This window comes from Phoxinus phoxinus, assembly GCF_949152265.1.
Source record: "Phoxinus phoxinus genome assembly, chromosome: 15".
Classification (NCBI taxonomy): domain Eukaryota; kingdom Metazoa; phylum Chordata; class Actinopteri; order Cypriniformes; family Leuciscidae; genus Phoxinus; species Phoxinus phoxinus.
The window spans coordinates 22,139,758-22,166,776 of record NC_136890.1 but is presented as its reverse complement, the minus strand read 5'-3'; the positions used below and the strand labels follow the sequence as shown (position 1 = coordinate 22,166,776).

Here is a 27,019-nt window from a genome sequence, read left to right as displayed (position 1 = left end):
CTGTTAGCCAGGGTTGCATATGAAACTGACCTGAACTGGATTTGTCAAAGCATCATTCTGAACATTTAGAACAGTTGTGTCTTTTAAAGTAAGTGGAACAAAAAAAAAATGACTGGCAGCCTGGAAATGATCCAGTAGCAGTTCTCTCAAACGTTTCTTCTTTTTGGACAAGTACCACATTTATGTTCTCATTCTCTGTCTTTCCCTGTCTCCCTTCCTACACACACACACACACACACACACACACTCTCCCACTCTTCCTGTAAGTGATGTGCCATCTCTAAATTTTATATTTCAGGTGGTGAATTCTAAAAAGAAACTCAAAAAGAGAAGATACATCAACTCTGGCACAGTGAGTAGTGAATTTTCTACTATATATATATATAGTTTGTAGTTTTAGTAGGCTACAAATGTTTTAACGTGTTAGATATAATAAGATAATACGATTTGTTTTCAATATATCTTGAATTAAGGTTATATTTCTTATCACATTGTTTTAGTGAGGTTGATGCTTAAAAAAAAATGTTTGCAAATGGAAAATAAGAACAAAACTCAATTCAAGATATGTTCTCTGAAAAAAAGCTTTCCCGTCTTTAGCAACAGGGCTATTTTAGTATTTTTCTACAGGATTTAGTTAGACTGTGGGGGGTGAACCTCGGCCCCTCTAGGATAGTCCAGGGACATGCTCCACCGGAAGAAAAATTTGTACATGTTAAATTGATCAATCTTTTGAACTTTGAGAGTTCAAAATTAAGAGCTCCAACCCATGTTCAGTGTGCAAATTGAACAAAGGAAAACATATTATTAACATATTGACATAGTATATTATTAGTATTATTCCTAGGACAGTAATAGCCATAAATTGTGAAACAAATGCACTGTAAAACAAATAAATATATATAATTTATAAGTATGTTATTTCATTTTACCCTACATGTATGCTTTTATTTTGGCGGAAAACACAACGTTAATATGTTACAGTGAGAAGTTTAAATATATTTTCAGTTCATTATGAAAACGGGCGGGCTGCTAGTCTAGTTAATGAATGGAAACTTTGATTTTAGTATTTATTTATATTTTGACTAAAAGTAATATTGGTTTAAGGTTTATAATAAGGTTTATTTTTATATTTTTTGTTACTACTTAAACTAAAATTAAAATGAAAACTGTGCTTTTTATAAAAAAATATATATTTCCAATTAGATTTAATTTATTTTCATTTTAGTTTTAGTCATTTTTGTACTTCATCTTAAAGGTGCAATATGTAATATTGACAGCTAGTGGTTGAAATGGGTGCTGCAGTCCAAAGGCAAAATATTAGAGAGAATTGTTTCCCCCGCCCCCTCCTCCTCAGACTCGATGCTCACGCAGGTTGCCAGATTGAAGACACGCAACAGGAGAGAGCGCAATTAACAATGAAATCTGAGGAGACTTACACAAGTTGTTGAGTTGATTTATCCGCATTTTAATATGCTCCCGTTTATAGAGATTTTTAGGATGCCGAGGCTCTTAAAGGTCTGGAATATGCAATACGCTGTGTTTTCCGCCAACTGGCAACCGGAAGTGTGGAAATACCATTGGATAAACTGCCAGTGTGCGGCATCACACAGACCAAAACAAAAACAGACATTCCGACACGGGACGCACAATTTAAAGTAGAATAACTGGCTATAGCATTGTTTCTCAGAGAAACAAGTATGTGAACATACAACAAACTTCATTTTTTTCAGTTTGATGCCAAGGCAACATTTTAAATGCATTCTTACAACACTAAATATATTTGTCCAGCTGTATTCCACAAGGACTCTGAATGTCTGGTTATTATTCAGATAAATGACTTGACAATCTGAGATCCAAGTCCCTTGACTGAATTGTGCTTTCTGTTTCATACTTTGATAAGGAGAGCAGTGAGGAAGTAATATCGGAGGTCCGGGTGGATAACAGTGATTGATGATCCACAAAGACTCTCCGCATTGACTGCCATGAATTGGCTTTGAGATTTTAATCAAAACTCAAATGAATAGTCCATCACCTGTCTTCCTCCCAACATGGACAGATCCTAGTTGTCTAATGACAATACTAATGAAAAAGACTGTGTGGCACTGACAGCTGAGAGAAGAGAGTCTTTGCATAATGCCATGATGGATTGTTTCGTTGCAGATGTGGTTTGTGCGCATATGCTCTTGTAAACCATCTGTTCTTTGTTGCTCAATTACCCAGGTGACAATGCTTTCATTCTCGGTGGAGGCCGAACACACGTTCCTGGACTACATCAAAGCAGGGTATGGGTGAAAATACACACATTCGCCCTCATGTAAGCTTATGTACTGTATTTAGCCTGTTCTAAAATGCTTCTGAAATCTCAGCGTCACAACATGTAATTTTTGTAAACACTCTCAGCGGATGTAAAGGTCAAAGTCTTGCTGAAGCCACTAGGATGTTATCATTGTAATGGCGTCAAACAGCTCATCAAACAGCTTTGGGAAAGAGTTCCGGTAAACAAGACCCGAATAACCCCTTAAATACTAAACTAGAACAACAAACACGGCTATTGTCGTAGTTACTGTAATCTGTATTCAGGGGTTGCCAGGTCCTTTTCAGTTTGCTCTGATGAAAGGCTGGCCTTCTGCTCGGATGCCAGTTTTGGGGAAAACATCTCAGGGAAGCCGACTTTATACTGTGGTCTGATCCATTGATATATCTGGCATTAGGAAGTATGACCTGCTTGCCCCTCTTTGTCTGTTATCTCTGACTTAAAGGCTTTGTCCTAAACTGGAAAAAAGCTGCATTGACAGGCAGTATCTGGAGGTAAGAAGGCATCAGGGCATGTCCGAATCCAAGGTTTGAATAATATCCTGCTTATTAAGATACCTCCATCTGGTTGGTTTTTATAGGTAGCGATGTATCCTGTCTGTTTGGTGTGGTGATGAATTGAATAAATTGTGGTTAAAATAAATTAGTACTTAATTCATTTTAATAGGGGTGGTAGATATACCGATGGACATGATTAACCGGATGCATTAAGTTAATCAAAATTGACATTTATGTATGACATTTTATAAATTATAATGTCATAAGATATTTCTATTATAAATAAATGCTGTTCATTTTAACTTTCTATTCATCAAAGAATTACAATTTGTTTTGATCAATGTTTCCACAAAAATATTAAGCAACACACCTGTTTTCAACATTGATAACAATAAGAAATGTTTCTTAAACATCAAATCATATTATAATGATTTCTGAAGGATCATGTGACACTGAAGACTGGAATAATGATGCTGAAAATTCAGCTTTGCCGTTACAGGAATAGTTTATATCTTAAAATATATTCACATAGAAAAGTTTGTTGTTGTTTTTTGGCGATTTTTGCCTTTATTAGGATAGGAAAGCATAGAGTGGACAGGAAGCAAGGTGGGAAAAGAGAGAAAGGGACGGGATCTGGAAAGTTCAGCGAGCTGGAACTCGAACTCGGGTCGCCCCAAGCGCAATAGTGCTATATGTCAGCAGCCCTGTCACATTATGTTCAGTTAGTTTCATTTTCATGGGCTTATAGTTTTAGTTTGTTTTCATGTTCATCATGTGTTCCTTTGTTCAGTTTTCCCGCTCCTCACATTCATTCTCTGTCCGATCACCGTTGCCCTATGTGTGTGTTACTCTGCCTGTTTGCATGCCTTGTGGATATTTATCATTAAACGTTGTGTTGGAACTTGATTCTTCTGTCTTCCTGAAACCACACGTGACAAGCGCTGCCTACAAGGCTATTGGCGCCAACAGAAAACAAATGCAGCCTTGATAAGCGTAAGAGACAAAAGAGAACATAATATACAATTTTTTTTTTTTACTGAAAAGTAAACATTGTATAGTTATTAAATATTTGCCTAGATGTCTCTAAGGCTTTCTTATATTTTTTTAGATCATGAGGTGAGATGTTATTGTTCCTGTTGAAGATATCTTCATTCATTATACATTCCTTGACTTATTAGGCAGCGGTAGTTGGTTTAAGAAAGAAAGCTGTGGCTTGCAACCTGACTGTAGTGTTGAGTGAGCAATGCGTGGCTCTCTTATTCTGGTTATTCATAGATAAGGTTCAACAAACAACAGACTCTACCTAAAGTGCCTTGACTTTGCTGTTGAAGTCTGTGGATAGTTGCTTGAAAATCACATCAGCTTACGTAAGAGAGAAGGACAAAAGACTTAGTGGTTAGCGTACATGTTCTAGACTTATTGAGCCATGATGCTTATCTGGAAAAGGTTCAATTGTAATGTTTATTTATATGGTTTTAATAAATGGAACTATACGAATACATACAACAAACTTAAGCAAAGGATGTATATAAACAGAATAACCTAAAGTAAAGAAAGAAAGAGAGAGAAGATCAAAGATTGGCAAATATCACAAACAGTTTACCTTTAAGAGCCAGTAAAGAATCAAGCGCATCTAAAGATCGATAAAATGAATACTTGCATTAGTTTTTGTGCTGAGTAAGGATGGATGCGTGTGTGTGTGAGGAGATTCTCTTTGTGCGTTCGTAAGCTGAAGCTTAGTTGGATTCCTCCAGAGGCCGAGTCGTTCGTGGGATGTTTAAAAAAAGGTTTAACTTGAAAGCGAGTTGTCGGAAAGTCAGGAAAGCGTTGTCTCATCTGAAGAAGAAAAACAGATGTTCTAGTGTACGTCTCTTTTAAGGACAAATCAATACACACACATCTTTTCTGAAACTACCTGAAATTAATTTCTTTGTCTCCTTAAACTTTAAAAATGAATATAATGCATGTTATCGTAACATATTATACATAATTAATTAAGGCATAAAGAGAGGGACATTTGAATACCAAATGAGAAGACATTAAAGGAGTGAAACATTCTCCCATATGAATATAAGCATTTAAAATTACCCTAACATAACTAAAGAATCATAACTAGGCTAATATAACATGGGGACATGCCCAAGTCTTTATGTGTGTGTTATGTGTTTTCCGATGAGTCTGCCTTTATTTGTGATTTTTTTTTTAAGTCACCATGGAACTTAAAGGTGTTTCTGTTTAGCATCTGCCAGGCAACTAATGTGACAACAGGGGCAATGCGGTACAGACTCACTGGAGACTGTGAAGCTGTGAAGCTGCTTTGATTCAATCTGTATTGTGAAAAGCGCTATACAAATACTCTTGACTTGACTTGACTTGACTTGGAGACAGGGCTGTGATTTACATGAAGAAGTCCAAAATTAAAAGCATCGCTGAGGCCTAGAGCTGACTCGGCCAGACGGCCACCTTGATTCAGTCCAGAGACACTACACCTGTAATGACAAATCTGAATTTTCAGCACCAATACTCCAGTCTTTAGTGTTACACGATCTTTCAGAAATCATTCTAATATGATGATTTGGTGCTCAAGAAACATTTCTTACTATTATCAATATTTTTGTGGCACCATGATAATTTTTTTCGGGATCCTTTGATAAATAGAAAGTACAGTATTTATTTGAAATAGAAATATTTTGCAACATTATAAATGTCTTTACTGTCACGTTTGATTAATTGTTTGAATAATTTAATGCATCCTTGATATAAAATAAACAGCATTAATGTGTTTTTTTTGTAATTACTAATTACAGCTGTGTATCTTAAGGATGTTTAGATATTTTTAATGGAAAAAAGACAAAAGTAGTCATTAAGATAATTTTTTTCTCTCACTAAGGTCAAAAATGAATGTGGCAAAAGCCGAAAAAATAAATAAGAGAGGTCAGAAAGTGTGTGGACCGTTATCCAAAAGACGTGGCTGACCTTTCACACTAGAGTAATCCATATCGCTCTGACATCACCCTGTGTGCCACGTTCAGTTCACACCGAGTCAGATCACTCTATCCACACTCAAACTGCTTTCTGTCAGGTTTTTACCTTTGTTATTTTTCTCCATCAGACTCTGACCTTTAATATTGATGCTGAAAGCAGACCTTTGTATGGATTTCCCATTGCTACATGTTTCATTCACTTTCCTCTTTATACAGAGGACTATATATATTACGCTTCTGGCTGTTAAATCAACATATCCTGCTTCAGAGAGTGTGATGGATTCACTTTTTACTTCTGCGATTGAGTGAAAGAATCATGTCTTGAGTGAGCTGTTAATTTAGTGCAGGTCAGAAAGGTAGCTCTCAGAGTTAATGTAAAATTCAGAACCCTTTCTAAGGAACTTATTAAATGTTTAATCATGTTTTTGAAAAGAAATGGACTGCAGGAAGATTTTTGTCCCCTAGACTAATTATTTTCATTTATATAAAGGCAAGACGGGTGAATAGGTTAAAACTTTCAACTAAAAGATGTCACCATACTTTCCCCAGTTGATTTATCACAGTACATTAATACAGTTGTTTTTTAATACAAGTTTTCTGAAGTGTTATATTTAAATATGCAAATGAGGCATTACCTAATAATATGCTCAAATTTGCATACATTTTCTAAACTAAATCTGAACAAAGTTCAAAATTCTTGTTTTGTTGACATTAGATTCAAAAGTTTTTAATCTCTTTTTATGACCCTAACCCTAACCCAAAAATATGAAACCAAAATTTATTTTAACAATAAATTTACTTAAATGGCTACAACATACGGACACTATGCATATGCACTCTTTTTACTGTGTTATCAAAGTGATGATGTAAAAATAATACTTTACATTTCCACATTTAGATTATTTTAATATATGAATAGTGGAAAAACCTGAGAATCTGAAGTCTCCATTTGCTCTCTATTTAGTTTCATTGCTGTGAAAGTGAAAAAAATAAGATTCAAATCATTTGATTCCTTTCCAATGGCAAATACCGTAGAAAGAAATAGACTTAGCAAGTACCTTTTCATGAGAATTGTATTATTTTATTTCTTATTTGGTTTAGTTAATCTGAGTGAACTGCTTTTGTATTGGTGATTATGTAATTCTCTTCATCCTGGTCCAGAGTTTGTGTCAAATTTCATTTAAGAACTCATGAGGGGAATATAGCCTTAAAGACACAAGATATTCGTAACTTAACCATACAGCGAGGAATTTCTAAACTGGCGCATTGCAGAGTTGTGTGTTCAAGTTGCACATATGTTTTATATATCTTGTATGTGTATGTGTGTGTTTGTATATACATATATATATCTGTCTGCGCTGTTGCTAATGTCACAGGCGCAATCCCATCATTCTATATCATCATTTTTTTCCAGCTGTTTTTTCACTCCTATAGATGACATTCAGAATTCCACCATTAAGATAAATGTTCTTCATATGAAAGCTCCGGTTCAAAAGCTCTCCGAGTTTTCTCGTCTCCAGCACAGGAGCTGTTGAGGTTCCCGGTATAATGCAGATTAATGCACCAGCCCAGACTTTGTGCCTGGAGACATCAGTGATAATCACAAAAAAACTTGAGATGGACAGAAAAAAAGAAAGAAATGAAGATAAAGGAGCATACACAGAGCTTGTTAATCACCATTGTGCTGCTCCCCCCCGCCTTCCTGTTTATATTGTGCTGAGTTAAATAATGGGAAAAAAAGAAGCAAGGGCTGATAAAAAAGGAAGCAGTTTTTTTTGGGTGCTTACTCAAGGTCTTTGCATAGACACAATACCCTTGTGTTGCCATATGAATGGGATTTGGCCAGAATCACTCATTAACAGATCACTGATGAATCGGCTCTTAAGAAAACATCTCGCCGCAGGGATTGCATATGAATGACAGCTGTAGTCGCCGCCTGCTGATCAGGGCCTTCATTTAAAATGTTTTTCCCCCAATTTCGTTTCTTTTTCTTTTTACCCGCTTGCATCAGAGGATGATTTCTTTGTTTGTTTGGAAATGTTTCATAAATATTCGCTGACCTCATACCTTCCAACAATATATTTGCATCCAGAGCTCATTTCTCATTTGCACATGGAGCACAGCAGACACATGAAGAGCTCACGCTGAAAGAGGAATGCCTTTGAGATTCAGATATTAGATGTCATTATAATATTTTTCGGTGCTTCAGAGGTTATCTGTGCAAGTGTTGTACTCCCATCAGCAGCAGAAAAAGTTGCTTGCTATCGTATAATCGTTTCCGTTGTGCAGGTGTTCAGATTTGCCATTTGTTTTCTGTGGGCTCAGTGCTCTCTGTTAGTTCATAGGGAATAAAATCATCTAATGCAAGAGATAAACAAAAACAAACTAAATATAATATACCAGTATTAGAATTTGTTCTGTAATAGATTTTTCTTTTTCTTTGTAAAGCACTTTTTCACAATATTATTGTTACAATATATATTGTACTAAAGAAGCTTTATGAAGACAAAATGTTTGCATGCATGTTAATTTACGCTTATTTATATTTTTGTATTGATTTTATTTTAATGGCTTACATGCCATTTTGTTTGTATGATTTATGTTAAGGGAAAACAGGACTGGGACATTTTTCTGTTGTAACGGCACTACCCTATATCCAACCAAAATTGAACTTGAGCCTGGAATAAACTAAAACTCTGAAACTGAAAAATTTTATAATAATAATTAAAATAAATATATACTTCAATTCAAATTTTCACCCAATTTTCTTTCATTAGAGCAACAGTGAAACTGGTCTCAGAACAGCAGTCGGCAAGCTTTCCGTTTCTGTATTGAAAATCAGTGGGAACTCCAGCTTAGTCCTGGATTACAGATGCTTGTCCTGCTGAGAGACTGGCTAGAGGACAATAAAGATTTCAACGCAGAAACAGAGTTGTGAGAGAATCCATGATTTTTGGCAGTTTTGTATGTGGAAAGCTTGTCGACTGCTGTTCTGAGACCAGTTTCACTGCTGTGCTAATGAAAAAAAACGAGGAAAAAGAAGTGTGATTACACAGATGTTGGATCTGCCCACCAGGCAGAGTGGATTGTGAGGAATGTCTGGCTGGTGAGCGGGAGGTTGGCTGTCTGCCTGTCAGGTGAGAGACGGCACACTGGAGATGGTAATTGCACCAACCCCTCGAACAGCAGGAGTGGAAACATTGGAGTGTTTTGAAGCAGGAAATATTATGTGCCACGGCTAGGATCCATCACCTTTGTTGAGCTTCAGCTTCAGGTTCTCACATCTGTAATGTCAATTTAAATGCTTTCATTTGATATTCTTACCGTCTCTCTTTCTCTCATTCTAGCACTCAGATCCATTTCACAGTGGCCATTGATTTCACTGCCTCCAATGGTAATTTTTTCCGTGATGATTGTTTCCTGTTTAGAGTTTGTTCTCCATGCTGTTGGCTAACATATCTGAATCAGATATGGCCTTAATTCATGATCCATCTCTCTTTAAACTCTAGGGAACCCTTCACAGTCTACCTCCCTGCACTACATGAACCCCTATCAGATGAACGCGTACGCCATGGCGTTGAAGGCCGTGGGCGAGATCATTCAAGACTATGACAGCGATAAGATGTTTCCTGCATTGGGCTTTGGAGCCAAACTTCCTCCTGATGGCCGGGTTTCCCATGAATTTCCCCTGGTACCTGTTCCTAGATATGATAGATTATGTGGATTTCACAGCTAGCTGGCACATATCCAGAGTCATTTCTGCTGGAGTCCTAAATACGTGCCGTGCTTATCCTGTGGGTGAAATTTTATGTGTGAGGTTGTGTATGGTTGTTTCGAGGTATTTATTTAGTTGTTTGCACATATGTTGATGATATTGTAATTAGTAATGCTTGGTTTCATCTATGTGTAATGTGTAAATAAGGCGCTCTTGACACTCCTGCTCATTAACGTTACCCAAGCATTCATGATGTGTGTGTGCCAAACCCTCAACTCGTCGAGCATTTGGAGTCTCTTAATTAGTTTTCGCTCACTCTTTCTTTCCCTTCATCAGCTACTCCTCCTTCCCATCTCTCTTTCCTTGTGCTGGAACTTGGGATCATGACTGTTCATTTTCATTCTTGCTGCTTCGCTCCCTGATTCTTTGAATATCACTGTCATTAGAGCATGAATAATTATCTAATGAATCATAAAATACTGAGCAGATACTGAGATCCCTAAGGGTGATACACTAGAGAAAGTTTTGATGGTGCATTTGAAGAATATTAATGTGTAAGATGGGTTGCGAGGATGCAGAAAGAACGTTAAAGAACCAGTTTTTGGTTGAATTACACATTTGCAAACCCTTGCGGTTTCAATGGATTCGCAGATGAAGTCACTGATGCAGTGCAAATTAAAGTGTCTAGACGGCCTAGTAAGCATCAAGTACTTTATGTTGTTACGTTTCTTATTCAAATGAATAACTGCAGATATCTTGAGAAATGTAAGTGTTATGATAAATCCAATCTGCTGATTTGACCTTGACAGTCGAGGCGTAGTTGTTGATTGATCTCTGATGTTCTTTTTGAAGAATGGTAATGTAGATAACCCATACTGCAACGGGATGGAGGGCATCCTGGAGGCTTACCACCAGAGTCTAAAGACTGTCCAGCTTTACGGCCCCACCAATTTTGCTCCTGTTATCAACCATGTAGCGAGGTGAGAAAAATGCAACAACGCTCAAAGCGGCATGCTGGAACTGTCGAAAACTCATCCTGTGTAAACCAATAGAAAGAAACAGCATTGAAACAGATTTCTGGATTCAAATGAATAGAAAATGGTTATATTGATTGTAATTTATTGTGACAGACTGTATTTTAAAGACAGACTTCACAGTTTTGGAAAAAACTAATCTTCAGCTGGTGTTTTAGGACCACTTGCTTCAGACAAAACCAAAACTCACAGGCTGAAATTATGACATTTATATCAGAACAACAGGACCCCATAAAACTTAACAGATTTTCAGGCTGACCCATGTATTAAAGCTAGTTTTCACCTCTGTGTAAAAAATGAAAAACTATTTTGAGATAAAGATTAAAATGAGAACCATATTAACCATATTGTGAGCCACATTAAGTCAAAATTGTGAGAAATAAAATCGCAACTGTAAGAAATTGTCACAATTGTGGGATTTAAAGTTAGAGTTATGAGAAAAAAGTTGCAGTTCTAATCTCAAAAGAGAGGTATATAATCAGAATTTTGAGAAACAAAATCGTAGTTTTGAGATATAATGTTGAAATGATGAGAAACAAATGTTGCGATTGTGAGATATAAAGTTACAGTTATGAGAAAGTCTACAATTGTAAAATACAAAGTTGCAATTGAGAAAAGAAATTCCCAGCTGTGAGGAAAAAAGTCACTATTGTAAGACATAAAGTCACATTTATGAGAAACAAAGTCGCAATAGTGAGATATAAAGCCAGAATTATGAAAAAAGTTACAACTGTGAGGAAAAAGTAACTATTGCTTAAGTAGCAATTAAAATAAAAAAGTCACACTTGGCCCTTTTGTTTTGTAATCAGAGACAAACACAGAATTCTATACTCCTGAATACTGTAGCTGATTGTACTTATTGTCTAAATTTGGGACGGGCGACGTCGGTCCTGGAGTGCGGCTGTCTGCAGAGTTTAGCTCTATCTCCAATCAAACACATCTGATTCTGAACAAGCCCATCAATGTCTTCAGGACAAAGCCACTTAAAGGCAAGCCTGCAACCTTAGCTGAAAAAAAGCATAACACCTGCTAATGCTGGACAGGCAAGAGACAAGAGTCCTTTTTTAAATGGAGGTCAATAGAGAGGAGGCTTCACTATGCTGAATAAACCACTTTTGTGAAGAAAATATCTAATTTAATTAATCGACAGCCCATCGGCTAATCTTCATTGTTTGCTCTTAAACATTAGTTTTGGATTTATCTGTTTAAAGTTTTCACCGAAAAGAATGCTGTTTTAGTCACAGACGTGACACGTATGATTTCTATGGTATCCGCAAACAGTGATTGACTGTCATACAACTCTGAACGAAATTCAATGACATCAAGGCTGTAATGTGATTGGTCTCAAGGCACACGTTATCCAAGTTAGCCGTTACTCTTTCTCCAACGTTAGAGCCACGGTCCCTCGTATCCCCCAATAATTAGACCATCTTTGTTCAGGATTATGAACGCTACAGGCAGGTGAGGGTTTTTTTGAGATCAGGGTTGTAGCTAAACTCTGGCAGCGGTATTCCAGGACCGACGTTGCCCATCCCTGGTCTAATTCAACATGCCTAGATGATTTAACAACCCCCAAATGTTGGTTTCTTGTTGCTGTGACCGAGTGCCAGATCTTCTGTCATAGCTTCTGTAAAGTGCTTTGCATCACAAAGAGCATTATGGGATTTTGATGAAGGCAGAAGAGATATGTCAATAGCACAGGGACATCCCTGAGCAAATATATATATGCATGAGATTCAGCACTGAATACTAAGTGTTTAATGATGATGCTCATTCTTTCATTATTCATCTGGGATGTTAAAACACATTCAATCAACTGAACCAGCATGAAGAAATTTGTATGTTTGGCTAATGGTTCATTTGGGTTATTTGGATTTTTGCTAATATGTTTGTTAATATGAAAAGGTGTGTGTGTGTGTGTGTGTGTGTGTGTGGTATATACACACAGGTATGGTGCAGCGGTTCAAGATGGCTCGCAGTACTTTGTGCTTCTTATCATCACAGACGGTGTGATATCAGATATGGCTCAGACTAAAGAGGCCATCGTCAATGTAAGTAATCTTTGACCTCACTCGCTCTCTTTCTGTCTTCAAAAACTGTTTATATCACCACACTGGTAAAAAACAAGAGCCCTAAAAGCCTAAGAAGAGTTAAGGTGTGTTTTGGGTCTTCCGGAGGTCCTCTTCACATCTAATGGGATTCGTCTGTCACCGTTGCTATAGTTACCCAGCAGACTGGATTTAAAGGGAATTTGCGACTGTTTAGTCACATTATTAGAACAGCCACACCTTCCTTTTAAGATCTTGCCTGCTGCTCTGTCTCTTCACCCTCTTCCCTTGATGCTTTGGATCTCAGTCTTCAGTCACACTGTAACATTTCTTCACTGACTGATTTGGGTTCACGCCAAATGACCGAACAATGCATGTGCGTTATTCATTTCTATGCCTCAAATGATTTTTTATTGAAATCTGCTGTGAGAATTCCACTTTTGTGCTCTTTTATGTTATTCTTTTTTTAAATGATTAGATTAAAATGAGCACTTTGAAGTATTTCTCATATGCACTTTCTCGCTCTGTGATTCTCTGCACTTACATCAATTTGGCCTCTTATATATTCTGAGAGTAGCTGAAGTGAAATGTAGGGTAATTCAGTCAACTTGAGTGGTCACTTTCTGTCACTGATTTAGATTTATGCTCGCTGGTACTCCGGAATTTTCATAATCAGTATTTGTCTTGTTTTCAAGAAAAAATCATTTACTTGAGAAGCAAAGTTAAAATATCTTTAAAGTACCGGTATAACTTAGCTTAGATCTCGTAAAACTATTTTCTGAGAGAAACTAAAAATGATGTAGGTAAATTTCCATCTAGTACAATAATAGACCATTTTAGACACACATGCACCTCTGCTAAACTGTAAAAATTAGTGTTAATTAGTATTTCTGTCTTTTTATTTCTGTAGATTTGTTTTAACATCCTTAAAATAAAGAACAAATAAATGCAAAAATTAGCAGTTTTTTTTAGTTTAACATAATTAAACTGTTAAATTTATGCTTGAAACAAGATTTTTTTTAAAAAAAACATTGTCAATTGAAATAAAGAACAAACTGAAAAATAAACTTAAAGAGACAGTAAATGATCTATGTGTAAGAATTTAGTTTTTTATATTTAATAAATCTGTTAAATTACCACAAATAAGTTTTATCCTCACCGATACCAGCAGGTGTGAGCGCGTTCAAGCATCCACTGAAAAGCTAAGAATACACTGAAGCCAGGCAAGAGGGTATACACTGTAATTCACAGAGTTTATTATAGGCTAGCTGTAAATGTGTCACCTCACATAATTCACAGTAATCTGCACTTATTTCAAGGCTGAGGGAGTTATTTGGTAAAAAAAAAGAAAGTAAAGAAAACAGGGAGAAACAAGAAGGAGAGGGAAAGTAAACAAGGGAATGAGAAAAATTGCGAGAGAGGCGCTTGAAGGAAAGACCTACTGGAAACGGAGCAGTGAATACATGAAGTGTGTGTGTGAAATGTGTTTGTTTAGGCACATCTTCCCAGCTCTATTTCTTTCAACTCATGACTGCCTCTGTCCCCCGTGAGCATTTCCGGGAATGCTGACCTACTTCCAACCCCATAAATATGTTTTTATAATCCTTGCCCATTGGCACCAAGCACTCAGTGTGCTGTCTGCACAATGCATACAGACAGGGATGGACTGGTAGACAAAAAACAGCCTGGGACCAATACCATCCCCATCACAAGTGGATAAAATAATTATTGCCTGCATTTTTTTATGTTTGTTGGTTGTTTGTATGTATATATGTATGAATGCATCTATGTATGTATGTATGTATGTATGTACATACAATATATACACTCACCAGCCACTTTATTAGGTACACCTTGAGTGCTGGGTTGGACCCTATTTTGGCTTCAGATTTGCCATAATTCTTCATGGCAGAGATTCAATAAGGTGCTGGAAACATTGGTTTATATTGACATGATAGCACCACACAGTTGCTGCAGATGCTGCACATTCCAGCACATCCAAAAGGTGCTCAATAGCATGGAGATCTGGTGACTGTTGAGGCTATTTGAGTGTAGTGAACTCTTTGTCATGTTCAAGAAACCAGTTTGAGATGATGTGAGGTTTGTGACATGACGTGTTATCCTGATGGAAGTAGCCATCAGAAGATGGGTACACTGTGGCCATAAATGGGATAGACATGGTCAACAACAATACTCAAGTTGGCTGTGACATTTAAACCATGCTCAATTGGTATCAAGGGACCCAAAGTGTGTAAGAAAATATCCTTCACACCATTACACCACCACCAGCAGCCTGAACCGTTGATACAAGGCAGGATTGATCCATGCTTTCATGTTGTTTATTTCAAATTCCAACCCTACCATCTGAATGTCACAGCAGAAATCGAGACTCATCAGACCAGGCAACATTTTTCCAATCTTCTATTGTCCAATTTTGATGAGCCTATGTGAATTGTAGGCTCAGTTTCCTGTTCTTAGCTGACAGAAGTGGCACCCGCTGTGGTCTTCTACTGCTGTAGCTCATCATGCTTCAAGATTTGACATGTTAAGCATTCAGAGATGGTCTTCTGGAGACCTTGGTTGTAACTTTTGTTACAAAGTTACTTTTGACTTTCTATCAGCTCGAACCAGTCTAGCCATTCTCCTCTGACCTCTAGCATCAACAAGGCATTTTTTTACCAACAGAACTGCTGCTCACTGGATGTTTTCTCTGCATTCTCTGTAAACCTTGGTTGGTTGAGATGGTTGTGCATGAAAATCCCAGTAGATTCTGAAATACTCAAGACCAAGCCCATCTGGCACCAACAACCATGCCACCTTCTAAGTCACTTAAAGGATTAGTTCACCCAAAAATGAAAATTCTGTGAGTAATTACTCACTCTCATGTTGTTCCAACCCCGTAAGACTTTCATTCATCTTCGGAACACAAATTAAGATATTTTGATGAAATCTGAGAGCTGTCTCACTCCTTCAGGCTGCTAGGTAATTACACCTGCCGGCCCAGAAAAGTTAGTAAAGACATTGTTAGAATAGTCCAAGTGACTACAGTGGCTCAACCTTAAGTTTATCAAGCAACAAGAATACTTTTGGTGCGCACAAAAAACAAAAACTATAAAAAACAAAAAATCTGTGTGGGCCTCTGACGTGAGTTTACAAGAGCGGCACGACGCATGCGCGAGAACTGAGAAGATGATAATTTGATGGGAAAGTGTGAAAGGTAAGCCATTTTGCGGCATTGATAAGGCACTTTTACGTTTTCTCGTTGATTTCTCAAGATTCGGACATCCAGGAAATGCACACTTTACAACCATTTTAAACACTATATCGAGACCCATCTGTGTCATCTTCTCAGTTCTCACGTATGCTTCGTGGTGCTCTCGTGAACTCAAGTCAGAGGCCCACACGGAAGAAAATTAATAGTTGAATAAAGTCGTTATTTTTGTTTTTTGTGCGCGCAAATGATTCTCGTCGCTTGATAAACTTAAGGTTCAGCCACTGTAGTCACATGGACTATTTTAACGATGTCTTAGCTTTTCTGGGCCGGCAGGTGCAATTACCTAGCAGCCAATGAAGACAGCTCTCAGATTTCATCAAAAATATCTTAATTTGTGTTCCGAAGATGAACGAAAGACTTATAGGGTTGGAACGACATGAGGGTGAGTAATTACTGACATAATTTTCATTTTTGGGTGAACTAACCCTTTAAGGCACCTCTCTTCCCCATTCTGATGCTCAGTTGGAACTTCAGCAGATCGTCTTGACCGTGTCTATGCCTAAATGCATTGAGATGCTGCCATATGATTGGCTTATTAGATATTTGCATTAAAGAGTAGTTGAACAGGTGGAACTTATATAGTGCCCCGTCAGTGTTACACAAATAAACTAATTGAAAACATTCTAAATAATATATATAATACATAATAAACTGATAAATATATATATGTGTATGTATGTATATATAGTATATACATACATATACAGTGTATTTCAGAAATAAAGAAACATACCATGAAAATCATATTAAAAAAAATATAATATAATATAGAAATAGAAAAATAAATACATTTATATATATGTCTGAAATTCTGAAATATGCAATCAGCTGATTCTGTTTTAGTATTTGTTCATATTCTCACAATTTGTTGAGTCCATCTTTTGGTTTCCCATATAAAGCTTGAGGGTTACTGAAGAAATCGATCTCTGAATCGTAGTAATTAATGATCTAAATCACTCATTGGTTTGATTAGCTCTTCAGGCCCCACAGTTCGGGGGGTTGTTTGTGCTCTGTGTGTGTGTGTGGCTCTTTTTCATCTTGTGTGATGTGTTTTATTGTGTGGCCCCCGGTGAAATTCCAATTCTAACTCCATTACAGCCCACAAACTTATCAGCGTGACTGAGGTTGTGTGTCCAGCCAGCTTTATTCAACAAATTATTCATTCCTCTCAACAGGCTTTCACAGGCCCTCTGGGAAAGCACTTTCAAAATCCAAACCCTCGGGAGCCTTTAATATTTCTCTCATTATATTGTTGATACTCTATATTAAAGGTATATATCTCATTATAAGCTCTTTAGATTACATGTACAGTAATAGAAATCATGTTATCCCCGTTGTATGTATTTCCTTTATTTTAGACTGTTTCTGCTGGGATCATGTGTAATGCATTATCTGCAATTACTTTTCATTTCAAACCACTGGTAAGTCGCTTTAGGGAGAAAGTGAGTTTTGTTTCTGTGAATATCCTGTGGTTTTCTTGTTATCCGTTGTCACACGTAAGCTGCCTCTGAGTTTTCTCAATATAGACTCACTCTTTACTTCTCTGATAAATGGGATTTGACCTGTCAGTCAGGCATCATATCAGGAACAGGGAAAACTAGCGCAGGAGAGAGAATGTTGAGCCAGAAGGGCCTGAATAATGCATAGCTTTTCACCTCACTACGAGAAGAAAAAAAACACGCTTTCAAAATTTTTTCAAACCATCACTCAGTCAAAGCCATAATGTCCTTTCACACCAAATTGGCTCAACATGTACAGAGATTTTTTATTATTATTGTTATCTCCATCACAAGCTGTGTGTTAAATGTATAAAAATGTTTCAACTTTATTGTCGTTAAGCTAAAGCTTGTTAAATGATATCGACCCTGTAAGGGTGAATCATACAAAAACAAGTCCAGTTCAACTTTGGCCCCAAAACAGAACAAAAATACAGAAGAAATTGTATTTTACATAAAGCAAATGAAAATAAGTTTTTGTCCGCTGTAGAACCCATGTGCAGTTTATTTATCCAAACGAACAAAATACAAAATAAACAGACTTGACTTGAACTAAACTTAAACTTAAACTTGAACATGAAACAAAACTCACCCACAGAGGTTACAGTGAACAAAGCTAGACAGGGAACAATGGAAACATGAGGGCTAAATATACACACATATGCTGCGTCCCATTTCGCATAGTATCCGTCCTAAATAGTATTCGAAATTAGAATCAGTGTGTCCCAAATCGTAGTCCTATGTTGAAGTGAGTATTCCATAGATACACGGATGGTCTACTTTTTCCGGTTAGAATCCCGAAGTGCAGTTCTATGTTGTCCACATTATATTTAATCTGCAACAGCATTGTGAACTTTTGTAAAGATACATTTGGTCATTAACTTTTAAATGCATTACTATGCAAATTGAAAACACAAGAGGAGAGTTCTCCGCATAAAAGACTTACGACTGGCAGATCAACATGCTACTATATTTCTCTCCGAAACGGTTGGAAATTTTATTTAATTTAATTTGGGGTATTTTTATTGTGACAACAAGATGTTTGACAAGGATGATTAAACCGTGACAGGATGAACGTAACTAAGTGACAGAGCTCTCCGTTAAAGAGGCAGTTATGACAAAGTAGTATGTCCCAAAGCTCGCATACTATTCTGCTACACAAAAAAAGTATGTACTTTTTCTACACAAAAAAAAACAGTACACAATTTTAGGGCATAGTATAAGACTGCGTTTACACTTGGCATTAACATGCGATCACCATGATCCGATCAAGCAGATCGGATCATTAGCCAATCAGGACACGGTGCGTTTACATTTGTTCACATTAAGTAGCCTCTGTATCTGGATAACCGATCGGATTTCTGTTTCCTTCATAATATTTAAATTAGGTCTGTAGCACGACACCATATTAAGAGTAAAAATGATACAAATTAAGCAATGTCCCAATTGCTTTCACTCACTCGCTTTACTTTCCTATGCAATCTCCAGTCTTAGATCAAATTACGTTTTTGAATGAAGGAATACTTCCAGAGTTGATCATAACTGGGTTGATCATGTTAAACAAGTCACATCATCGATCATCGGGGTTTACGGTGCAATGACTATATTAACAGAAATGGGAGATTAATAAACATGCTGAACTAATAAAAACATTTAACATTTAAAACATTAAAAAAGAAAAAGTTTATTCCGATTATTCCTCTGGCAAAACAACTTCATTAAGTCCTCATGACTGACTGTGATTGTAGGCGATCGCCTCATTCAGATAATGTTGCACAATTCAAATGAAAATTGACACAGAGTACCATATAAGTCTAAATAAACTGTTTTAAATATTGACGTTTATTGTAAGGTTCAAATAAGTTTAATTTATTGCATAATTTAACTGCATCTGGCCATTATTTTCTGACAGCCACGTGGGGAGACTAGGCGGGGATTTATGTGACGTCCACCTGTGAATGCAGACACTATGGCTGGATTGCATTTATATTACACTGAGATCCGATCACAATGCGTGATGCGTCCTCGACTACCTCTGGACCTGGACACGCTGATTGGATAACATACCGCCCAGAAACGCATTTACACTTGTCTTTTCAATGTGTATGTGGACAACATCTGGATACAGGTCGCATGTTAAGGCCAAGTGTAAACGCAGCCTAAGTAGGCGAATTGGGACGAAGCAAGAGACTAATTACTAACAAGGAACACCTGTGCATAAGCAAACAATGAACCATTGAGAACATAGAACACATGACTAGACCAACCTATGAGAACATGCCACATGGGGATCACATGGCAGGATAACACGAGAAGCTCATATTAAAGACATGAAAATATAAACATGAAACAATACCCAAAACAACATGACACTGGAACATTCACTTTAATACCAACAATACTGGACAAAGAAACAGGAAACACAGAGCTTAAATAGACAGGGGGTGATTAAAGCATGTAAAATGTATCATGAGGTAGAATGTATCTTCTCTGTGTTCTTCTTCTCAGGCAGCAAAACTACCTATGTCCATCATTATTGTTGGAGTCGGCCAGGCTGAGTTTGATGGTAAGAAATCCAATCTCACACTTTATTAAAGATTCAGTCTTTATCTTATTTAGTTGTATCTTTATATCCTGTTTATTTACTCTTATTTTCATTATAGTTGTATGTACTGCAAACATAAAAAGAAAATGCAAAACCTTTTGCTTGTTTGTATTGTAGCCTACTCAGCATTTTCTGCTCATAACGATCAACTCCGCTAAATGAAAGCTAACATTAGCATTCCCACATGGAGGTTTAAAACGTGAAGGCATGAATGCGACTTCACTTTATTCATTTGCACTCACTAAAAGTAGAGTTTCTGGACGAAAAGTCACCTAATTTGGAAGGTTTAGGGTTTCGGACTGGTAAGCAGATGTCAACTCACAGATCTCACAGCTGTTCAATATAATTAGGCTGTCCCACCATCTGCTATTAGTATTTGTGTTTAGCCTTTCATTATGTTCCAGCAAAGAGGTAAATGTTGGTGTCATGCTGGGGCGAAAGGCTCAAGATTGAGTTTTACTGGCTTGAGGGCAGATAACATGATGATCTCACTTTTTAGCCATGGTAGAACTGGATGGCGACGATGTAAGAATATCCTCCAGAGGAAAGCTGGCGGAGAGGGATATTGTACAGGTACATATCTCTATGTATTTATTTGTATGTATTTATGTTTGTATAATACGTTTATATGTGTTTACACACACTATTTTATGGCGACTAGTGGTTGTCTATGAGTGAGACATTTGAAACATTAATTAAATTTCTTCAAAAATGCATTGATTCATTCAGGAACTGAGCTACTAAATCATTCACTTAACTTATTTGTTCAAAAACATTGATTCAATCAGGAAGTGGATCACTACTGGATGGTATGTGGTGTATATATTGCCTAACTAGTGTCAAAATAATGCAAAAAGTGACCTACATTTTCAGGCATCTCAGATTTAACACTGCGACACTACACATAACAAACAAGCTGTGCGTAACCAATGCATTTTTTTTATAAAACATCCATGGGGATTCAGGGAATAAATAAACCACTAACTAACTACTTTTTAACCTTGTCTGTGCCTGCAGTTCGTACCATTCAGAGACTATATGGACCGGACGGGAAACCATGTCTTGAGTATGGCTCGACTTGCCAAGGATGTCCTGGCTGAGATTCCAGAGCAGTTAATCTTATATATGAAGTCAAGGGGCATCAAGCCCAACCAGCCGCCACCAGACTACAGCCCACCTGGACTCAGCCCAACCCCCACCATATGAGTTTACCCAGCATGCTGAAAGAAAACAGCCATGCTTGTTATGTCACCTCCAATTTGGATCTCATCCAAAGCCAATACGACTGAATCAGTATAAGGCGTCTAGAAGAGCGGATGGCTTCAATTCTCCATTTTTGGATCCCATACACTGGAGAAATTGAAAACTAAATCTGTTTTCTGGCCTTTGAACAGAAAAGGATGGTTCTGACTGGTCTGTGAGTTTGTTTCCCTCATCATTTATTCACAAATTAGTCAATGCTATGAGCAGATTAATAGTTTGGATCTGACTGTGCTGGATATACGGAGAAGATCTGCGCAAGCAATACAATTTTCTACTTATTTAACATCTGAACATCTACAAAAACGCTTGTGCGTCAGCATGCGAGGACTGTGTTATATTAGGAAAATCTTCCTATGTAATTTATATCCACCAGAGGAGGTAAACAAGAAAAATAGTGATATTATACGTGATTGTTTGAAATATTATACCCTTTATGGGTAATCTATGTAGTGGAATTGATTGATTTGTTTGCAGAATTTGTAGATAGTTTGTGTAATTGTGGTTTTATTTTTCCACAGGCAAAGTCTTTTTAGTACAAAGTAATATTTCCCATTGCAGTTTCCCATTTATAGCTTTTTAGAGCTAGATGATAAACAAGATTTTCTATTCTAAAGCATGAAATCCAGGTAAAAACTATTGTACATTGCATTAAGACACTGTAATAAATGTATTTACATACTTTCAAGTCAAGTTAGGAAACATCCAGTGTGAAAGAAAGCACAAATATTTTCTTAATGCTGTAAAATTTGTAAATGTGAATCAGAGAGAAGTCGAGAGATGTACTCACCCCGTAAATGATCAGCTCTCAAGAACGCCAGATTTACTTTCCTTTTTTAATTTGCCACTCCAATTCCTTTTTGCTCTGGAGCCAGTATGTCTTGATATTGTACAGCAGCAGCACGACCCATCAGGGGAAACATGAGAGATGCCTCGCCGCTCGCTGCTAAAGATGATTGGAGATGAGGCAACATCTGCTGTTTTTCTGTCTGCTCGCATCCAGCCACGCTAAACCTTTGCCCTTTCATTTCTGGGATTCACCCTGGAGTTTTCAAAAGATAAAAAAAAAACGCCTTTGCATGCAGCTGAAGTTGCTTTTCTCAACATGATGCCATTTTGTTGACATTCTAGCCTTGAATGATTTATAGCATTGGCATAGTAATTAGGTAAACATCGAACACAGATAAATTGATAAACTTGCCTTACAAACAGTAAGTTTACATTAATGGTTGATAGCATGCATACATTAGAAACAGTATTTTATATATTTTTTTTACAAATGAAGCTAATGTTGATTTTCTTTTTAATTTTACTACCATAAAAAAAAACGTTTAACATTAGAATAACATTTAGCATTAGAAACACTAAAAAAACATACATATACAGCCTCTTTTGTCAGAGTCAATGTGTATGTATCAGTAAATACAGACTGTTTTTCTTTATTGGACAGCAGGGCTGTTTATACTTGCTCTTACTCAGTTTTGATACATTTTCTTCTTGTCGAGTAAATCTTGACATCTTTTTTCTCGTTTGTTCCAAGCTGTAACAATGTTTTGGCTTTAGAGAAAGCATCTGTTAATATATTCAATTTTGCATACACTGTAGATTATAAACTGTGAAGTTGAACGGCATTTTTTTCTTCTTCTTTTTTTAAGTCTTCATTGGTCCTGAAACTACACATTTATGAGTGAGCACAGATGTTTACAAAATGAGAAATCCTCCTTTTAACCCACTTCTACAACAAGAACGACACTTTTCTTTTGCAGGGATTGTTACATTCGGAAATTCCGCTCCCAGGCAATAAGACAATGTGTTTAAATGCACCTCTCTTTTATAAGTTATAAGCACACCTTTAGTTACTGAGAATGAAGTGATCCATCAATCAATTAGGAGACGAAGATGAAGTCTGACACAGGGAGCATTGGGTGAAAGGGTTTGTTTGAGAGTGTTAACAGGTATATTGATTTATTATACTTGTGTTTATATATTTTTTTTTCTTTTCTTTTTTTGGTGTTTTAAAGGTTTTTTATTTATTTGTTTGTCCCCGCCAAATGGGCTTTACTAATTCTGTGTTCTAGATGTAAACTTGTAATTTCTACTAGCATAAATGTAACCTTTTTATTTATTTATCCTATTTAATATTCATCAACGCATTGCTGCTAGGTGGCTTGTAAATCTGAAAACAAATTACAGGCTTCCTGAGATGTATATCACTATCCAGAGAATGTTAATGGGTTAATTTTATGGCATGGTGTAAATTTAGCAAATACTATTTTTTTTATCCCACTATAATAAATCCAGTAAGTCATAGTGAAGTAGCTCTCAAAATTATTGCAAAGAGGTATAATAGTATGAAAAAGTGTAAATTGTGTACTAAAGATGTGGCCCTTGTTCAGTGCTAACATTCCCTCTGTGAGAAATTGCATGATTGTGCCAAAATGGCCGATGGGTTCAGTGACAAACTGTCCTGTTGCTCTTCTTTTAAGGCTCATAACCGGAATACAGAGCATGACGCATCTAGTTCTTGCTGGATTCCTTTTCTCTTTTTCTCTTCTTCTTTACCTCTCTTAATATCAGTCGATATGCATGGTGAGCTATTTCCAAACCGAACATAGAACATTGCTGTTGTCATTCCCGTGGTGTGTGAAATTTGTAATGGATTGCCTTAAAAATGACAAAGAATAAAACAATGACGTTTTTCGAGAAGATCGGAGAGAGATTTTCTTTTTCTTTTTTTGTATGCATGAGTTTCTTCTTCATGAATAATCCATCAGTTACAAACTGTTACAGTCTATTACAAACCGAAGCAGCCTTTAATGGGAGAGCAGAGAGATTTTCTCATTAATTCATGTTATATGCCACGGCTGGGCCCAGAGACAGGTGTGCATTTACATAAGTCTATTCGCTTTAGTTCCTCTGGGTTTTGTCAAATTCACTCTGAGGGTTAAGTCACTATTCTCTGTCAGCGTTTAGATGGTGTACATGGGTGAATTCCCTCTCCTAAAAGGGTTAAAATACTGTTACTGTAAATATGTCTTTAGTTTTTTTTCCTGCATTAACTGCAAAAGTTCTAATCTATCCTGTGTTCATTATGTTTACTTGTTAGATTATTGCTAGTGGGTGGTCAATTCTGTTTAGGCTGAAATTGATTGACAAAAGCCCATCCTGATGCAAATAGAGAAGTAAACTCTAAGTCAGGAGATAGGTAGAATTTTAACTAAGTGATATTGTTCAGACTTGTCCCTCAATCACAGTCTTTTTGTCATTGCCAAACAGCAGGAAAGTAGAGAACTAACTCACCGTCCAATCAGTGAGCTCCCTGGGGCCGGCTGGTGTGTTTCCATTCCTCAAGAGCACCTGCAGCATTTAATAAAATTCACTTCTGACACATCAGCTGCATCACCTGAATCGAAGGGAGGAAGGACAAGATACATCACTGATAAGGAGTTGATTTGTTTTCTCCCTCGAACAAAAATGCATTTGCTAAATTGCCGTCCTGCTTCTTTAGGCTTTCAGCTGTTCTATAATGAGTGGAACTCTTTGAAATCAAAAGCTATTTTTCAATGTTAGCAGGGGAGATGGAGACTCATAATTCTGACAGATTGATTGACGGTCCCTTCAAACTCCACCATATCGGTTTTGATTGCTAATGCCAAATTAATTCTGCAATGGTTTTCACTGGCAATGGTGTCCTAACAGAGAGAAGAAGAAGAAAAAAACATCTGGACAATGTTCTCTGGAAGAACAGATCCAAATGTCTGAAACCATCTGGGAGAGACACATTCTACACCATAATAATCCACACAGATGACAGTGATAAAGCAGAGATGAACTATAGTCAGTTATGCTCATAAGGGGTTCCCTAAAAAACGTTTTCTGTAAAACATAATAATACATGCAGCTACATTTCTGTGATTATTTAAATTTACAATACACTCTAAAAAATGTTGGGTTACATAGTTCAAACAGTAATATCCTATATTAAATCTAAACTAATCTTGACAAACTATATATCATTTGGTGACTTTTGATTTGGTCAAAATAAAGTACAGAGCCGTAATTGATCAATTTGCAATAATAATATTTTCATACTCCTAAGGCGTGTTCAGACCTTTATTTTGAAATAGTGATGAACATGAAAAATCATGAAAGAATGGTAGAAACCTCAGTTTGTTTTCATGCCAAGAGTTCAAAAGATAGCATCCATTCAATTCTTTTAGAAAAAAAGGTCTGAAAATGTTTTGAATATAAAGAAAAAAATAATAGATTCACCATTTGTAATGTCGCAGCGAGCTATAATGCACATACGTGTTATTTTTGTGTTTCTTAGAGGTTGAATTCATTTAAAAATCTGCCAAACTTCCAATACTACTTCTGAATAGGATGTTGTAAAAATAATGGTTCAGATCACTCAAACAACATGGAAATAGAGGCACCCTTATATGGGCAGTAATGTCAACTAGTGAAAAAGTTTGGTACTGCGCCCAAACAAAATCTTACTGAAAGTTTATTTTTTGAGATATCAACCTAAAATTTGAAACACAACTTGTTCAGATTTTTGGCTTTGATTTTTTTTTTTTTTTTAAGAGTCCACCAGGTTTTGAAAGTATATATTTTATATAAAATATGAATAATAAAAATGTTAACATTGTACATTTTCATAAACTCAAACTTCTATAACTTTTTTCTGTTTAACTTTTTTAATTTATTTCACTTCTACAAAAATCTGCCAAATGTCTTCTTTAAAGCAAGATCAATCTTAAATCTATATTACAAAGCATTCTTGAATTACAACCATTTAAGTTCGGAATGTGCATTTTCATGTCTATTAAAAAAAGCGGGGTGCCGCTTAAGGAGTTAAAAACAAAAAACATTTAAATCAAACAGAAAATTACAACAGTAAAAACACTGGCAACAGTAATATGCTAATAAAAAGGTGAACATTTATTTATTAGTAAGGACACCCAAAATTGACAAAAATAGTAACTTTTTTTCTTTTTAGCCGGGCAGTGCATAATGGCACCTGAGGACCAACTACTAGATATAGACGCATCCTTTTGTCTGAGAAGCACGGCATGTGTTTTTTTTAACGATTCATTAAAGGAACCGGCTCATAATAGTCATTTGTTAGGGAATTTATGTATTCAGGTCACGCTGTATTTGCGTACAACTGATAAGCGGTGCAGGAGAAAGTGGTTGCTTCTAGAATTGGACGCTCTCTTGAGGTACTTATTTAAGTAGCCTAATAGTATGAAATTAATCCGGACGTACTGCATGTGTCCAACCAACATCAGTTGTGTGGCTTCACTGCAATTCATAAATCCTCTCCTGTGGCCTTATGGGATAGTAAAGTCTCCATTGTATGCACACTTCAGAATATCGTCGGAAGTAGTTAGTCATCCGGGTACTTCCTGCCTACTCTTTTATGAGTAGTGCCATGTACTGTTTTTGACCTATACAGTAAGGAAGTATGCAATTTGCATACATATGCAGCCACTGTTATGATCTGCGTCACATATGGAAATATGTGAGTACAAGTTATGTCCACCAACAAACTTGTTCATTGTACAGAGTACTTTGTTTCATATTTTTTACATGACCCATAGTTTGAAAACCACTGCTCTATTAATTCATTTAGTGCCGCAAGCAGAAAGGAGTGAATTTATTGTTCTCAGCAATCATGCATCTTTTGTTTCGTTTTATTTAAGAAGCACTAAAATAGATGCTGGTAAATTAAGTATTAACCGCTAAGGGTTTGCAGACTGATTTTGATGTGCTATCAAAACAGCTTT

At 36.6% G+C, this 27,019-nt stretch overlaps 1 protein-coding gene across 8 annotated transcripts in view; it reads left to right on the top strand.

Annotated features, from left to right (window-relative positions):
* The window catches only part of cpne5a (copine Va), a 78,280-nt gene extending 54,343 nt beyond the window's left edge, over positions 1-23,937 (top strand). For 5 of the 8 annotated variants that reach the window (XM_079637885.1, XM_079637884.1, XM_079637888.1 and 2 more), the window contains 9 exons: positions 299-352; positions 2,221-2,282; positions 9,143-9,189; positions 9,305-9,486; positions 10,363-10,490; positions 12,493-12,595; positions 19,871-19,928; positions 20,467-20,540; positions 20,985-23,937. In XM_079637885.1, the coding sequence (XP_079494011.1) occupies positions 299-352; positions 2,221-2,282; positions 9,143-9,189; positions 9,305-9,486; positions 10,363-10,490; positions 12,493-12,595; positions 19,871-19,928; positions 20,467-20,540; positions 20,985-21,173 (897 nt within the window). In that variant the 3' untranslated portion in view covers positions 21,174-23,937. Of the gene's footprint in view, positions 1-298; positions 353-2,220; positions 2,283-8,893; positions 9,070-9,142; positions 9,190-9,304; positions 9,487-10,362; positions 10,491-12,492; positions 12,596-19,870; positions 19,929-20,466; positions 20,541-20,984 lie in introns of those variants that run through there. The other 3 variants (XM_079637890.1, XM_079637889.1, XM_079637891.1) reach the window with 2 other exon arrangements.
* Positions 23,938-27,019: the final 3,082 nt, after the last annotated feature.